At 33.7% G+C, this 19,191-nt stretch overlaps 1 protein-coding gene across 1 annotated transcript; it reads right to left on the bottom strand.

Moving 5' to 3' along the window:
• Positions 1-3,088: 3,088 nt before the first annotated feature.
• Positions 3,089-9,630, bottom strand: LOC128215468 (uncharacterized protein DDB_G0274171-like). Its single transcript, XM_052922152.1, has 4 exons — positions 9,078-9,630; positions 5,392-5,583; positions 4,952-5,239; positions 3,089-4,105 (listed from the first exon to the last, which is right to left on the bottom strand). The coding sequence occupies exons 1-4, from the start codon at positions 9,628-9,630 to the stop codon at positions 3,933-3,935; spliced, it is 1,206 nt and encodes a 401-aa protein (XP_052778112.1). The 3' UTR covers positions 3,089-3,932.
• Between the last annotated feature and the right edge of the window lie 9,561 nt (positions 9,631-19,191).

Below are 19,191 nucleotides of genomic sequence, written 5' to 3'. Positions count from 1 at the left end.
GGCGTCAAATACGTAAAAATGTCAGTAAATGAAACAGTTTTCAAAACCTCTCAAGTTCTTCCTCAACTGAATACACTATCAAAGTCCTGCATATATTTTAATAAGACGGGGGAAAATCTGCTACTGTCATATTTCGATTTATCTACAGTTATGAATGGCTTCAGTGAGTTATTTGGCAACCATTTAAGTATTTTCTACAAACTTTTATCATTAACCAGATCGAATATACAAGAGAATATCAATCAGAGTATATCTCAGCTTAAGTTGTTGAATAAGACACATCCACACAGTTTAATAAATCATTTTCAAACAATTCTTTACATAACGGATATTTGATCACCTTTTACATTTGAGTCGTAAACGTATATGTCTCACAGGCAGAAGTGGTTGTGGCGTTTACAGTAACTAGACTAAACAGACGATAAAGGATATCACATGGGCCATTTCCTGTTTATTACCAACAAAGTGGCGTGTACTTGACCTTGTCTCTCTGATGACTCATAACATCTGATAGTACCGTGTCCAATCGCTTAGCGGTGAAGTGGTTGAAGTAACGTGTTTTTCGCTGTCTTTTAAACTTTTTAAACTCATTGATTTTGCTTCCCATATAACATGCAGGTTTAACCGGATTGTATTTTTAAGTTAACATATGGTTTAGATTATAACTAAAGATATTAAAGAGGTTTTGAATAATGTTTTGCAGGACCTCTTTTTTGGTTGGATGGATTGAAAGATGACTCCAGAGATGCGGCCATACCTGTGTCACATGGGCAAAGATAATGATAGATATGGTTTTCTGATGTTTAATCAACATACAAAGTGTTCATAATTAGTAAAACAATAATATTAAAGCTGAAGTCTTTCCAATACATTCATAATAAAGTGGTAAACATGAGTCGTTTTACCTATAACCAAAAACAGATTTTTATTTCGGGCCGTGCCCTACGGCAGTGTTGCAACTAAATATCGCAAACGAAGTTGAAACATTGACCTTATCGATGACACGATTTTTTGCGATGAATATCGAGCTTTGTGTGGCATTTGAATGTATACAAGATAGAAACACATTTTAGAAAACGTGCATTGGTTTCAATTTGTATCAGTACGAAAATTGTATATTCAACATTAATATGTACTTGTCTTTTTGAATCAATTGATATACAAACATATACTGACAGCCAAAGGCACTGCACCACTTTCTTGTGTTATTTCATGGGTGGGTGTATCATGTTCATTGAATTGTCTTAAAGAACAAGGTTCGTTCTTCGACAGAATCAACATCGTTACTCGACTCTATTACAAACATCAAGCTTATGAGGGCCTTAGGAAGAGACAAAGTAAAACATAAAAGTGACAAACACCTGCTACGGCATGGGAATTACACGTTCTATACCCCGCTGACGATGGTAATTTGCTCTGCAAGTAGGTTTTCGTTTGATCAAACCATCTGGTTGTCGTATAATCACAATATAATCGCCAGCTTTTGTCTCTATCCGATGACGCGTTCAATGCCACACTGCGCGTGAACCAGAGTGTTTTAATGGATCACAAATAAAAGCCCAAAGACAAACATTCTATCTATGGCCAACGCAAAACACTTCCTTTATTTTTTTAAGAAACAAAGGTCCGAAGTCAACCCCAAACACTTAATGTGATCTGTTTTAAATAAATAAGAAACAAAGGTAAGAGGCAAACACTATATGTGGTCCTGTTAATTGGAACAGCGGTCAGATTTCAAAGGCAGTGAATTAATGTTCTGTTGTTTAATGGAACATGCAACCGACCTCAAAGCCAGACACTTAATGATGTCTTACTTTATGGCACAAGTCACAGACGCCAAAGCCAAACACTCAATGTAATAGTGGTCATTGGAACAGGGCCTAGCGGTCAAAGCCAAACACTCAATGTAATAGTGGTCATTGGAACAGGGCCTAGCGGTCAAAGCCAAACACTCAATGTAATAGTGGTCATTGGAACAGGGCCTAGCGGTCAAAGCCAAACACTCAATGTAATAGTGGTCATTGGAACAGGGCCTAGCGGTCAAAGCCAAACACTCAATGAACTCTTGTTGTATGAAAAAACTCGCGGAAGTCACAGTCAAAATAACAATCATCAAAATATAAACAAAGCATCAATTTAGACTAAAGTATCATTTAATGAAAATCGTTCCAGCAAACGTTACGGTTGGTGTTTGGTATCATTTTGATATCATTAGACTATACAATGGTATTTAATTTAATGAAGCCTGATAATGGTCAAAACAATTAACAATTTTTGCTGATGTTTATGTCATTTAAATAAAAACAAAAACTTGTATGCCCACACACATTGGTTTTATAGGAACCAACTTATGAATGCACCTATCGTACGATCGCCTTTTCGAATTGATATTTCTTAGTAGCTCGGATACATATTTCAAATATAACAGCTTTATTTGCAAGCTAAGGCAAGGATTATATGACTTTGCGAGTTAAACTTCTATTTTAATTTGTTACGCTTATTTTATCGGATAATTTTGATAATTTAATGGCCCGATAGTTTATGAAGCACAATACAAAGTATTATGCGTATCAAAAGTTTATTTGTGTACGAATATAGGGTAAAGAGCAAGAACTGGCCCCGTTTATTTTAAACACATGAAGTCCTTTATTTCAGGATTAAGCTAAGCTCAATATTTTTATTTTGATATAATTTGAGTTATAATTACATTCCTATGGGAATTCGGAATAAACTCGAAAATTGTCTTCACTTTATTCACGATTAACAAACTCATATTTAGTAATATCAAGATAATGTAAGAAATTTGCTTTATTTAATAAGCTACTTAAGCTTGTTACGCTTATGTAGTTTCGATAATTCGGGCCCGGGCCTGTATATAAGCTTATAAAACTATGATAAGATACAAGGTATATAGAGCAATCTAAATGATCACATCTGAAACGCAATCCAAATTATCCCACAACCCTTAAAAAATTGACAGTTTTTTTTTAATGTGCATTATGTTCAAGTATACCTCAATCTTCATCATAAAAAACAACAACATTGGTTTCCTTTAAAATTATCACTAATTTGTCTGAATTAAATCTTATTTGTTTTTATTTGAGCACGTAATTGAATGATAAGTTCATATACAAGTGTCTTTGTCGTCTTTACGTATAACTTATATCAAGTTAAAAAATAATGAATCATGACAGAATGCCACATTGCATTTTTTTGTCATCAATCTCAATGACAAAGTGTATATGGACCAACATGAAATGTGACTGAAGCGCTGTTTTGTGAAGGTTACCAGTCAATAACATTGTACAAAGCAATATAAAACAATTATATGATTCCGTTGGCACACGTACATTTTCAGGACCAGCTGTAAGCAATAGAGCTTAGACACCAATTAGAACTAAAATACTCACAGGCACTAATTTAAATATGTCCTTTATGTTCACTGATATTTCGACACTGTGCGAATTTGTTTCCTTTCGTATGAGGTTACCTCAGCCAGGTTTAAAGTAACTGCCTTTAGGTCAGTATACTTTTATGTCACTTTAACCAAGAGTATCATAAATCATTATCTTTAGAACAAATCAACCAGCCAATAAAACATTTCAACTATTTGTTTTGCCTATAGCCAAATGCTGAGCCATATTCAATAACACATCTTATGTAATAATTCATAATATTCTCAAAAGTAACATATGTGTGTTTTCTCTGAACAGTAAAATGATAACAGAGCTTATTCCAAGACAGTTGTATATATTTACATATAAAGGAAGGCGATACAACAGTGTTGTGCGGGCCTTCCATTAGAACCTATGATATTCATAATTATCCTTAAACAGGTATCAATGTTTTAAGTGCACTGGCCAATTAAATATACTATCCAGTAAGAACACTCAGACATTTCTCCTTCAGTCAGGATCAGTTTACGATTATTATTAATTACGGCCCATGGTTGGCAAGGGGTAAAGGCAGATGCGACCGCAGCCGTTGTCACAACACTTCTGGGGACCCGGGCACTGGGAATCACTGGAGCAGACATTTTCAAACACCGCACACCTGGTAACGATGTGGTCGTTCACTGGACATGAACCTGGCTTTCCTCTTCTCCCTGTAAACGCAGCAGAAAATAACATGTATTAGTGTTTATAGTTTATATACATGTACATTGATTTACTATAGTAACTAGTCACGCTTACGAAAAACAGGTTTTCAAAATCGCGCAATTAGAAGGTTTGGGAACGTAGAAAAAGTAATGGATAGGCATGCAGATGGACAAAGGAAACTCTATACATATGCTTTCCAATATATAAAGACGAGATTTTTGTCGGGAAAAGGTCATAACTGTCAAACGCAACGTTTAATATAAACGAAGACGCAGGTTGTTCATTTTAATATCAGATTTATTAAGAGGTCCGCAACTCATGGCAAAATTAAAGGTCGCGCAAGCCAAGACCAAGTTCCTTTGGCAAACGACTCTAAAGTGTGACTTTTGACCTTTTGATATTGGTATTGTTTGTAAGACGCCTGAATTTTATGGCAAACATTTGGGCAAAGGTATATAGCACCGACAAGCAACACAACCAGAAGCATTGATCAATGACCTTAAACTTGACCGCGGCCTTTGACTTGAGGACATAGGTCTTTCACGCAAACATCATCATGATATGATTAAATTTCTGGTATAATAATAATAATAATAATAATAATAATAATAATAATAATAATAATAATAATAATAATAATAATAATAATACGACGATTATAGATTAGACACTACCAAATTGTAAATGCTGTACTGCTATAATCAGTGATCTTTCTTGACGAGTAGAGTACATGAAGATACCTATTAACTAGCTCACATGACATAATAATATCTTATTCTAAAGTGTTTGATGCTAAGGAATCACCACTGTAACAATGCTTTCAAAAACAGACAAAAATATCAACAACTTACTTCTTGGGAGGCAAGTTTCACAGCAATCTCCTGGTAAAAGCTGTTGCCTAAAGCCAGTAGAACACCTTAATTTAGGACAAGGTGCAGGGCATTCCGGACATCGGGGACAGCAGTCGCCAGGGGGCATGATAGGTTGGGCGCCACTAGGACAGACTGCGTGAACTCGACAAGACACGCCGGTGCAGTTAGGTGGGCCTGTCGGACAGGAAGGGCAACAATCACCGGGTTTGGTTTCCAGCTGTTGTCCTCCATGACAAATTGGAATGGCACAATCAGCAAGGTTGCAAACTGTTGTGAATTAATACAAACGTATATAGTAGGAACAACTATACTTTAATTTCTTTCAAATATATTATCACTTCAATAGGATCTGAATTGTTTCAGATTATGCTATTGTTGTTGCTTTCAAACACTTATCAACACAACGAAATAAAAATCACCTGTGGGTTGGCAGGTTTCACAGCATTCTTCTAATAATCGACGAGGACTATAGCCCTGAGAACAAAGCAGTGATGGACATGGTTCAGTACATTCCGGACATCGGGAACAGCATTCACCTGGAGGCGTGATCGGCAGGGCGCCATTAGGACAAATGACTTGATTTTGACACTGCACCTCACAATTTGGAGGACCTGTAGGACAAGAACAGAAAACAGACGATTATTTAAGCTTACAGATAAATACATAATCCAAACACATGACAAAATAGACAACAGTTGCCGTTTAATTCAGTTCAAAACTCTTGACAAGGCTGTAGTTTGGCGGGTTTGGTAGTCCCATCTGACAGGTTGGGCAATATTATAGACATCGTATTGTGTGGTCGTCTGTATAACTACAGGCATATGCAGCAAGTAAAGATATTTTTATTGAAAACTATATTTCAGATAATTTGACTCTGGATCGACGCATATTTTGCCTACAATATAAAAAGTCTTACATTTTTCACGGCCATCACAGCTGATATGTCTGACCCGTGTCTGCGTATACGCAGTACGGTATGTCACAGGTCTTAGGGCATTCATGTTACTAGCACTTGTAATCGTTTTTATAGGCTCTTAATAGTTTGGCTATTGTAGAGTGGGCCTGATGTAAAAATTAAACAATTAAAGTGGAAACAAAACACAGAAACATTATTTTGTGGTATCATATTTTTCAACATGTGCATGAATCCTGAAAAAATGGACTAACATCATATGACATAAATTGATTGTGTGGTGTCAAACTCAAAAGCTATAAATGAAACTGCGAATTTCTGACATATTTGTTCCTGTATATTGAAATTTTGGAATACGACATTTTTCTTAGTTTATAAAAAAAAATCACGTTGAACTATAGAATAGTAAATCACATCGTCAGATGTTCTGTTGAAAAATGCAGGTTGTGCAGTTAACGTATAATCACTTTGAATTGATCAGTCACTTTGTAATGGTTTATGGTTATTAGCAATTACTACAACTATAAATGATTTGATGCGACACCGTCGATCAACCATTTATTTTGAGTACAAGTCACTATATGTATCGCATTCAATTCAATTATGGTTAACTAATTATTTACTGTATAAATAAATATCTTTAAAAACTTAAAAAAACTACTGCCATCTCATTGGACAAAAACAAATGTTGACCACTTAATATATAAAATACCCTGCAATCAATTGCATAGTATTAATTACTTATTCCACTACGTCAATGAAACACTGTGAACTATATCAACAGTACATTTTTAACTACAGGGACCAGCCCAGTAACCTTCAAATAACGAAGGCCCTGTTTAAAGTCACAAGGATATGACCCAATTGAAACTTCAACGAGAGACACACACAGACACCCAAAATAGCAAAGCCAGGCCTCACATGCATTGAAACATATTGATTATATCAAATATTGAGATTGCCACATTAAAACGGTCAGTAGAACCGCCGGCCGTTTTAATTAACACTATTAGTCGTTATATTAAATATCTGAAATCTTTATTAACGTCACAAATGGAAACACAGTGATTGATTGTTTTTATTTCCTCAACATTGTGTTTATGATAAATACTGACTATAGTTCAATTCACATTAACATGTATACAGCAAAAATAACGAGAAAATGACAATGAGATTATTTCAAATTACGACTAAAAAGACTCAGATCTATTTTGAAACGGCCCACAGGAGCTCACTGTAAAGTAAAATCGTTAAAAATAAACTTTTTAACACCATTCAACAGCGAGATATTTACGCTTGGTTTGTCATGGAGACAAGAAAATCGAAATAATAAAGCTGTGAAAGTTTGCCTTGAAGATTGTTGACTTCAGTGAAACGTTCACATTTATGAATAAATCAAGAGTAGGTTGGATTCTTAATACCAGTTAGTTTATGGCTGCATCCGACTTATTCTAATTGTGAAGCCAGCAGGTATTTTTATCTTTAAAGCTGCACTCTCACAGATTGCGCGTTTTGACATCTTTTTTTATTTTTTGTCTTGGAACGAGCCGATTTTGCGAAAATCCAAGGAAAACAATTGTATAAGACTGCTGACAAAAGTAGATCGCAGATTTTTATATTTAAGTTCAAAATTTGATATTTCATGCATTTTTCTTAAACCGTTAGTAACGGTTTAAGCCATAAAACATTAATTTTTGAACGGAAATATAACAATCTACTATCTGATTTTTTTTCAGCAATCTTATATCATTGATCATTGGTGTGCAGATATTTATGCAAAAATTTGCTCTTTCCAAGACAAAAAATAAAATTTTTTTTTTTTTTATTTGTTCTTCATACTTTTTGCCTTTTTTAAAAAATCTATGCCATGGACCAAGCCTGACTAAGCACGTTATGCCTTCCGAATTCAATTCTCTAGAATACTAAAGTTGACGCAAAACAATACTCATGGGCAATGCCTTAGATGGTTAATAAATAATTTTGTGTAAATGGGTCATGATCATTGTTAACTTATATCTTGTTTTCTTTGTACCGGGACAGCCGAATAAAGTGATGGGCTCTGATAAGGCTTATATTTTAACTCACTATTTATGACGGCCATGCAAGCTAGTTTTAGCCGCCCCGTAGACTCCGGGCTCATGAAACTCGTGTTTTATTGACCGTTCCAAGGCGGTTATTCCATCATGTATCGTTTAAGCTATTTTAATGAGGTTGTGGTCTGTTTGTGTTGTTTGTATTTCTGTTTGTGTTGTTTGTATTGTTTGTATTTCTGTTTTGTATTTCTGTTTGTCTTGTTTGAATTTCTGTTTTGTATTTCTGTTTGTGGTGTTTGTATGTTTGTGTCTCTAGTTTAGTGTCAAGATAAAGTTATACTAGTTATAAACAATATAAATAGCAGTGCGTCCGATATATTCTCCTTAATGTATTCACATTGGCTCATCGTCTTTATGCAGTTGAAATGAGCTATTTTAAAACAAAACCACTAGTTAGAAATGATATGTGAGCGATCTGGAGACCTTGCTGGGAGGGCAATTATTGACTACGGTGCATAGTAACTTTTATTAGAATTACACTCAAGCGCAAAAAAAGCCGAGTCTTGCATTCGTTCATTTCGGATGAAAATTGGAGCCTATTAATGGACAATTTAATAACGCATTGAACATGAAAATATCATAGCAAATTCTGAATGAAAGCATTGATTGAATCACTTGTCTTGTAATCTTGCTACTAATCGTATCTTAAGATACAATAAAAGACTGAATATTAACATTATATTTGATTTCATTTTTCTTTTGTATTCATTTTGAAGGGTTTAAAGATAACCCTTAAAATATCCAAGTTAACAATTTGGGTGAGCTTTGGGCCCAAATTCAATATTGTAATGTTAGCCGGTAAAACACATTCAGCCCATAGTATTAATGAAAAAGCTATAAAAGCTATAGGGCTCAAGTTTTCAAGTCTTTTTCTTTTTATCTGTCATTTTTGACTCCAACGACATAATTGGCACGCTAATATCAGTCTGGATTTTTAGCATGTTGAAAAATACATATCATGTTACATGAACCCGTATCAGTTAATTCTTTGCATTTTGTTTCACCAAAGTTTGAATTTCCCCCGTATTATTAAGATAATTCCAATTTGATCAATTCTTTCCAAAGATTACTAGCATTATAAAAATGTATAACAACTAACCTATGGGTTGACAGGTTGGACAGCATTCAAATGGCAATAACTGTGGGATGGAACCCTCAGAACATTGTGGCGATTGACACGGCTCAGTGCATTCCGGACATCGGGAACAACATTCACCTGGAGGAGATGTCGGCTGGGCGCCACTAGGACAGACTGGTCGAGATAGACACAGCACATTAGCACAGTTCGGTGGTCCGGTCGGACAGCTTGGGCAACAGTCGCCTTGCCGAGGTACTGGATTCAATCCTCCTGGACATATCTGTGACTCGGGACATACCACATCATTGCAGGCATCCGGACAGAAAGAACAGCACGAGGTGCCTAATGTAACCTGCTCATCTGGAGGACATGTCAGCGATGGACATTCAACCAGGAAACAGGGTAGGATCTGGCCTTGTGGAGGGCCGTTGCCAGATCCGGTGCCACTCCCTGGACGTCCTCTATACTGCCCAAAAATTCCGCCTCCCTGACCATATCCTTGGCCTTGACCAGAAACGATAACATTCAATAAGGCTGTCGCTAACAACAACAAATATATGTTAAAACCTTCCATGTCCGTTCTGTTTTTATCTGTGTTAATTAAAACCACGGGCAGCGGTTTTATACGTATTTGATATAAACAGAAGAATGCGGCAGAGACGGTCTGTTGAATAAGAACAATTTACAAAAAACGACCTTCCTACAGTAATTAATTTATTAGACTTAATGTAATATATAATCATTTAATGCTACTTTTCCTGGTCCTCAATCTGCGTAAAAACAAAACAAGAAAACTATGCTTTACATAGACTTGATTTGTAATGCATTACTGTTGCAGTTTAAATGTATGATGCTTTTTCGTAACAAATCTACCAGGTTACAGGTAAATATTTAAATCAATTTAAATGTTTATGCTAAGTCGTTTTAAGCGAATTTTTATTATGTCTATTGCCTAAATAGGACATTCTAGCGTTAAGATATTTAATGTTTTTCGACTGCAATTTCCTCTTTGCGATCTAGAGACCCATTTTAACAAAAGCATGGAGGCTATCCTTCGATATGCATGCTCCTAAACGCTATTTTATTAATAGTGATGAATATCACTCTGTTAAGGGCTCAACAAACACCGCCCGTGTGAGCACCGAGGCTATCGACATATTAGAGATCAATGCAACACACCATATGTCGGTACGCCTGTATACGGTTCCCGTGTCGTTGGCAAGAGCCGACTGGTGTAACTTGCTCTTCTGGCCACAATTTCTCGAAACTTCGGAAGTCCTTTATAACAGAATTAAGCTAAGCTCACTTTTTTGTTTTTCAATAATTGCTGTAACATTCACTTCTTTAAGAATGTTTTCACCTCAGAAAGGATTTATCTTTAAACTAATTTAAACGATCAATGATTAATTTAAGTATGTATTTTGGCTCCTTGAAATAAGCTACTTAAGCCTGTTAAGCTTAGGAAGTTTCGAGAAATTGGGGCCTTGATGACAAGCAAGCGTTTGACAGTGAACCAGAGAACAGAAGAGGGGCGTGCGACCATTTCCTTTTCGCTTTCGTTTTTAATTAACTTTTGTACAAATTTTTACATCAGTCAATAGTATACACATTATAGTTTTGACCAAGTGATATATCAAGATCTACCTGTTTATATGCAGATTATATGAACATGATGTAAAGCTGTCGGCGAGAAAGGGGAGTAATAAAACAATATAAAGGTAGGGTAATTATAGAAAAAGTGGAAGATTTTGAAAGATAGTTTGGTTTCGGGAGAAGAAAAAAAAAACGGAGTCGGCTTTGTAAGTAGAACTGCTATTTACAAATTTACTTTATAATGAGATACTGAAAGCATGTTTTGAAACTTGAGTTATAATAGATTATTTCAAGACCAGCCGATTCCATTTTCTATTATGTATGTTGAGAAAATCATCGTATCTAAGTTGAGATCAGCTCAACTTACATTTGTAAATATAGTATTTTGCTATCAATATTATAAACTTCAAGTTATTGCGGAACAATTTGTAAAGAGTGGTACACCAAATGATAATGTTTTTTATAATCAATTAGTTCCCAAATATCGTTTTTACTTATTAGGTTTTTGATATTTGACCAGAAACAAATACTATGCTGGAACAAGTGTCACTACTTCTTTAATTGTTTGTTTCATATAATTTTCTTATACATTGTTGTTTGTTTGTTTTTGAGACGCAATATTTTGTCTATCAATTTATTATTCGAACTCATGTGTGTATATCTTTTTAACGTAAGTTTACATTTATATGGAATGCTTTGTTTGGTATATTGAACCATAATCTAAGTGTTTCAAATGTTTAGGATTGTTTTGTCGTGCACATGTTTAAATAACCGTTATTTTACCAATTAATGTTATCCATGGTTTTTCAATCTACTCAATTTTGAATATTTTTTTTCAATTTTACATTTTTAGTTTAATTCTATGCGTTTGTATTTAACTTTTTATCATTTGTAACTACGATACCAAACGTTGTCGCTTAATCCGATGTCCAATTAAATTGCTTTATTTAGCAAATCATATTAGTAAAACGAAGTGAACCAGCCCCTAATTCTATATAAATAGTTCATGTCCTCTTCTTGGTGGAGGGGCGAGGTTCGCGTCCAGTTCGAGATCCTCTGCCCCTCCTTGTATACTGCCCTAGAGCCGCGACTCCCAGACACAGTCCTTGGCTATAACAAGGAAAAATACTATCCAGTAAGTCACTCGCTATCAACAACAGACATGATTTTAAACCTTCCATGTCCGATATGTTTTTTGCATGCGTTGATTTCATACACTTGCTGCAGTTTTTTACTTGGTTACTTACGTCAACATAGTCAATGGAGCCATAGTTGTTTATGACAAACACATAAATAATCAAACAGACAAAATTTGGTAAATGTAATGTTGTCTTATTTCTTGTTTTAAATCTCCGTTAAAGCAACACATAACTATGTGCTAAATCAGAAATCTTTTACAATAATTGGTTCAAACAGTACTTTATTTAGATAAACAATACAAGCTCAAGTACATGAAAAATGCATAATGTTTTCAATAATTAACGCCAACGGTATTTGTTAAAGCTGGCATTTTATTTGATAAAAACAAAAAACTTCCTTTGCATTTCTTATTTCGTTCTATTGTAGTTAAAAACGAACAGTGTTGTTTTGTTCCTAACGGACCTACTACTTCAAAAGTACATATTAAAACAATTCAATTTAATTTCGCTTTTGCCTAGTTTTATCAAATTCGCCATCTGGTAAATGTTCAAAATAGCTCACCTTTTAAGGTTACAAAATTCAAGGAGCATATATAATCTTAACCAATTAATAGACGTATGAGAGTCAAGTGGTAGATACTGTTGTCGTGTTAGATCCCTAAAGATGCAGATACAGGACGTTCGATTATTTTCACTTCTGTTAACAAAGCCGACCAAATCTATTAAAATTGCTAATGTTTTTGATTAAACAGGAATTATTTGTGTGTATTTGTTGTCATCATCAAAAAAAAAAAATTGAAACAGTTTTCAATGAAGATTATGCAGATCATGGTGGACAAGTTAACTACGTATAAGGCATTAAGTCATATTAAACATATAATAAAGTTATCAAGATTTGAGACATCTGTTTCAGCTGTATTTGTTTTATTTAAACATATTAGCACAACATCCAATAACTCACGTTTGAAAGTTAACAAGAATCTGGTTAATCAAGGTTGTTAACATTAACAAAGTCCTGAAAATCGGCCTTTTATCAATTATCATTACAAAACTGATTTGCATTCATGTTCAAATCAAGGAAATTAAAAATATTAATCACGTTGGACTTGTTGTAATTAAAATGCAAAATATCAGGCCGGCGGGCCCAATAAAAAGAAAACAAGGCAAGCTATTTATTAAATAACCCTCAACATCTTTTGTCAAAAAGTTACTGGATCAAACCACATATCACATACCTGTCAATCTCTATGGTTTAAATTTCCCGATCTTCGTCTGATAGAGCTAGAAAGGTGGTGGACTTTACTTTTATCAGCTTGTGTCTTATTGAGGAAGTAACGTGAATGAATCTGCGCATTGCGTTCGTCCTTTTAGTTGTACAATTATTTACATATGTACGTATTATATCTTCTTCTTCTTTTAAAGTATTATTAAAAATTGTCTTAACCTAAAGGTTTGACAAATACGAGGATGTAAGCCATATGTCAAACAAATTACTCACAACCGGTGTCTTCAGACAATTTCTCGCGCAATCCACAAGAATTAATGATCAAGTCAAGAAAATATATTTTAAGGGGAAAGTGCTGATTACAGTTCGTGACATAGATCTTAATGAAAATGTCAAATGATGCAGTATTGTCAAAACTAGACATAAAATACATTTATCTTTTTTCGTGGTTGACCTTGAGAAAGCATTAATTCTATAAACAAACAAACAATTATCAAAGTCTATGGCTATACAATTAAACATTTGCATCAGATAAAATTTAGACAGAAAAGATGACTGCTTGAACATACGAGTCATTGGAAAATTAGAGATTGTAAAAATATTGTTATCATTCAAATTTAACGACAAAATCATTAAATAAATCGAGATTTGTATTTAATTCTACCATTGATAATTGGATAATAACATATAACACTGTTTTATCAATAAACTTATTGGAAATTATTCGGAAGAAAACATAATTGTTACAGTGAAATAAAATGAAATACAAGATCCGCAAGCCATAGATCTGTAACACCATCGTCTTTCCAAGATGAACGTAGATTCATAAATGACTTTATATAACGTTTGACCTAGATGAACAAAGGTATCATTAGATGAATAATTTTTCAAATGATTAACTTCCCTAAGCAGTAAGAAATAATCAAAACGTAAGAGTTGATTGCAGCCAAAACAAAGCCTGTTTACAATCATGATCTGTAGACATTTAACCGTGACAAAGCTCGAACTACAACATTTATCCAAGTGACGAGGGTACCATGTCTCGATCATGTTTAATTTATTTCGGAAGATCAATAAAAACACTTTTTAGATATCCATATTAATATTTGTGACGTCACATTCCATGTTGTATAAACGCATTTTTGCAAGTAAGAATTATTTTTGGAATGCATGAATAATGCATGAATTTTCATTTACATTTCAGTATACTGCACGGATCCTTTTCGGTACTCGAAGTGCGACACACCAATAAACATGAAAATTGGTCGAATATTTTAAAAAATTGTTTTTACGTGTATTTTTACTTCAAATTGTAATGGGAAATAAAAATTGTATCAAAAGAAAGTATAGTTTTAATTTGATGTCAAATAAAAAGGTATTTTGTTTTAAAAACAAATCTTGTACATCTTCCGATCGACCAGGCTACATCAGCTCAAAGGTGCATTTCAAAAAGACGCATAAAGTGCAGAAAACATTTTGTTTTGTATTTGAAAATACATGTCCAACTAAGAAACAGGTAAGAGAAACAATATGTATATCACAGATAATAAAAAAATCATTATTGGAGGCAATAAAATATTGAATTGAATTACAATAATCTATCATGTGATCTTCCGATGTGATTTTCCCTCGGTAAATGTTTAGCAGCGACCTCTGATGGAATATATATAATTGCAAAAAATATGTTCGTCTAGTTTAAATCCACTATTCGTGTGTCCAATTCCTTCGATTTCACTCTTTTCATAATCATGCAATAAATAAACTCCTCATAAAGTGAGGTTGTTCTTACTTTTCAACTCATTTTTTTAAGTTTTGTTATTCAATGGTCTTTTTTAACTTCTTCATTTTTTGCTATCTTTTTTTTCTTTTCAGTGGCCATATAGTACATCTATGTCACTCAAAAACAGTCACTCAGTAAGAAGGGAATGATTGTAGAACTGAGGTAATAAAGATGCATATTTATCAAAGAAAAATATCTCTTAAACATGGCATTTGCTTAAACCTTCATTGGATATACCTTATTGTAAACTATTGAGAATTTTTATCGCAAACTTTTTATTACTTGTAAAAAAGCGTTTTTTAATTTGATATTTTGGTCTGAGCTCTGGAACTGAAATGGAATTGAAAAGGGAAATCACTACTTTAAATTATTTTAAAATTAACATAATTGTTAAGACATCATACCACAATTTTTATTGTTGTCCCTTTCTGAACGATCTATTATTTTCTTTAATATATTTCTGTTTTACTTTCAGTATCACTGTTTCATGACTGGTGCATATTCAGTAACCTACCTGTATGTACATTTTAGCAAATTGTAATTATTTTGGTCCATAAAAACATAATTCACGTCTCAATTATCAACCGATTTTCAAAGGTTTCAGTTAAAAAAGGTAATATATTTCAAGTTTATCTCCGTGAATGGAAGCACCAAAAATGTTGTAAATTCCAACAGAATGAGTGAGATTTCATCTGGAATCAGTGACTTTGTGCATAGACTGAGCATTGTACAGATATTTTCACTGGAGTACATGATGTTGAATATTTCCTTGTGTTGATTTGGATTTATGTGGCTATGGTTGTTTAAAAATGCAATGTTCTTGTGTCCCGGAAATATAATCTTGTTCACAGGAACATTGTTGCCATTCTTGACGAGGTATTTTTTTCCGGTGCTGTTATCAGGGGGTCGTTTGTTTGGATTAAGCCCCGCCTTCTTTACCATTCGTTTAATCGTGGAGCTGAGTTTGTTGACAACGACAGAATTTCTTTTGAAATATTGTTTCTGATGTTTGTTTACGTTTTTTTGACAGCGCGTATAAATACATTTTTCAGTGATGCGGTTACATAATTTGCATAGTTATTACACTAGTTATAGATGGAAAATATTGCATGGGGTTATATCACTCCTGCGCCGTAAGTTATGTTATAAATTTAGATGTGAAATGAATAAAACACAATCCTGTTTGATTCAGTCTTATGATGGCATCTGAATATAAAACAGACCATGAAGTTCCAACTTTGAGCTTTTCAAATTAAGCTTGATGTAATTTGACAATATACTTTAGAATTTGACAGTGTCTCAATCATGCAGCATTCATACTATGATGTGTATCTGAGAGGGTCTCTGTAATTCTGCCCAATAAAACTTCAGTACAAAGAGGAAAGGTTTTCATGTAATAAGCAAAACACTACACTTTCAAATACAACATAAACAATTCATGCAAAAACCAATTGAGTGATTAGGTTTCAATATTAAAAGTTGTCTTTTAATGTTATATACATGTATTGTGAATGATTACAAAAATACACAATTTGATTACAATAATCAACGACAAAAATATTTTAAATTTGGTTTAAAACTGAAACAGAAATGTTGTTCAGTATTATGTTACAACAGTATTAGCAGTATGTAGTTATGTGTACCAGATGGGTACCGTGTCAATTTAAAAAAAAAGTCGATTTTATAAACAGTTACCATGGTGACTAGTTTTCTTAGGAATCTGCCATTTTTGTCTTAACATTAGTATTTTGAATGTGATACTTTTAGGACATGTCGGCCCCAGACAAGAAAATGTTTCTGTTAATTAATTTTTCATCTGGTCATACTGTGTACACAATTATATTCAAAATTTTACCTCAGAGTTTTTGACATTGTCATATTTCTAATGTTTAGAACTGCTTATTGTTGATGAGTTTATCTTTTGAACAATTGTCAGGCAAATCGATGCAAGATGTACTTACATATTTCTGCTTTTTAACATTGAGGGTAATTTTTTAGCATTGTCTTAATTTTTATTGAACAGTTGTCATGGCAACATTTGCATTTAATATTCCTATTTATTATACCTCATATTGTGAAAATGCAACAATCAATCAGTGAATGTTTAAACAATAAATGCTCTGTGACCATTTTGCCTGCTCTTATTTCAGAATACACAGCATTTTTAAAGTCCTTAAAATATTTTTTTTCTAGAAAACATAATTTTTAGCTGTTTTATTTAGAAATGTATATTTAATTTATATAATAAACACAATGTGCTGTTTTATGATATTTATTTTATTATAATAATAAAGAGGTTTTTAATTTGAGACATTTTGGCATAATATGTGCTAAAAATTAAAACTTTAAAGGGTCATAAATCTGTCAAAAATGCAAAATGCATAAAAAAGATATATATCAGGGTCTGTAATGATTAATATATAGATAACTCCTCATTGATACCCGTCTCATCAATTTCAAAAAGACGTAAGCGCAAACGTAGCTGGGATATGTCCAGTGAAATCATTTCCAAAATAACTATATATGAAAATGACAATAATTAGGAAACTTTGTATGTAACTGCAAAGCTAATGTTGCGCTTATAAACGTCGCCCATTCTCGTATTCAAAGGCTTACTTCAGCTCCTGACGGTTGTGCTATGGTGTACGAAATGGCTCGAGAGTCCAGCATTAACTGTGATGTGCGCTCATGATATGTGCAGTCTTATATTATGGTTCCAACAATTAACTCTTGTTGAAATTTCGTAACACAAGTTAACAATAATTAGACCTTTCATTGATCTTATCATAATTTATTGCATGGCGATTCATTTTCACAATAAATTAAACAAGATATAAACAGAAACAGTGCAATGTAACAATGCAATACTTTCATATAAAAGGACATGCAAAGGTATTTGATCACGAGCTTCTCTTACATCAGTTACGGCCCTTTCCCAAATTATATTCATTATCGTTCAAAGTATAAACAAAAGTATTTTAAAGTCATACATGAAATGGGTTGTATTCATATTTATCAAAGGGTATGTTTCATTACTTTACTGGACAAAATCTTTCCGCAGCTTAAACTCGGACCGTTTTACTTTTGTTTTCTTTTCGAAAACTATAATGCATAACACAGATTTCAAAAAAGAAACAACAAAAAATCGCATGTAAATGCAGCAAAAACAAAATAACACTTTTTAAATCGGGTTTTAAAGAAATATACAATGTGGCCAGTAATAACGGATGCGTTATAATTTTTGGTGAGTGATATCTTAAGGCACAAGATGCTTTATATAATGTTGAAAGCATAAGACCATTTGTATTGTCAAAATAACGGCTACAATGTTGCTAAAACAAAGTGGTTTTGTTACACGCTGTTTTATACAAATTAAATACAATTAGACAGGGTAGTGAAAACATTTACTAGTTTATGTTAGGTCTAGTACACTTTTTATGAATAAATTTGTGTACCTTACCTTCTTTTAATTACTTATTATTATATTTTGGAGACTTTAGAGCACACCTCCGTGTTTTGGTTGTATAGGTCGGATCCCTTCATAACAATCAGTTAAAGCTACATATGGGACAGTGGTGCGACTTTTCTCAATAACATATCTGTGTTGCAGCTTCATCCCTGTTATTCATGAGATTGTTGTCAAAATCCAAGAAACGATGAAATGTTTCCATCTTCCTTCGGGTACAAGGCCGTTTATTTCGTATTACCAAATACGTCCAGAACCCATCCGGGCTTACCACTCAGAGCAGGAAGAGGTAGAGTAGTACATTAGCTCAATCACGAACCTTTCCGCTCTATCCAGAACCCATCCGTCCTTACCACACTGAGGAGGATGAGATAGAGCGGTATGCTAGATCCATCACGAACCTTCCCGCTCTATGCAGAACTCATCCGTCTTAAAGACGCTGAGCAGGAACAGGTACGGTCATTATATATTTAGCATTCTATTGCATACCCTGAAATTGAAAAGTACCTATTAACCATTGTTAATTATCATAAATCCTGTATCTTAAACAACTGTATGGTGAAGACGGCAAACGTTTTTCTTTGAGTCTCCATTTTGCGTCACTACCGATTACCAGCCTGTCATAAGCTTATTCGCAATTTAGGCATGTTTCAATATTCAACAAAAGCATAAAAACACCTCATATTTGCAACCCCCTGCTTGTGGTATAGTTTATAGATATTAATTATATATCTCTTGAGATCCCAACACACACCGTCCGTGTTTTGACCAATGCTCCCAAATAAGATTTACCAAAAATAATAATATTGTTTTAATATTCCAAAAGGGATGAATAAATGTCAAAAACAATTATTCTTATGAAGGATATCGAGTTTAATTTGAAAGAAATGAGCATAAAATATCTACCTTATGAGACTATAGTAGACCACAGA

Source organism: Mya arenaria, chromosome 13, assembly GCF_026914265.1.
Source record: "Mya arenaria isolate MELC-2E11 chromosome 13, ASM2691426v1".
Lineage (NCBI taxonomy): Eukaryota > Metazoa > Mollusca > Bivalvia > Myida > Myidae > Mya > Mya arenaria.
This window is presented reverse-complemented; position numbering and strand designations above follow the sequence as displayed.

Coding starts and splice junctions, on each gene's coding strand:
- LOC128215468 (XM_052922152.1), bottom strand. CDS start 9,630: ATGGAAGGTTTTAACATATATTTGTTGTTGTTAGCGACAGCCTTATTG. Junction 5,240..5,391: donor TGAAACCTGCCAACCCACAG/GTGATTTTTATT, acceptor AATTCACAACAG/TTTGCAACCTTGCTGATTGT. Junction 4,106..4,951: donor TGAAACTTGCCTCCCAAGAA/GTAAGTTGTTGA, acceptor CTGCGTTTACAG/GGAGAAGAGGAAAGCCAGGT.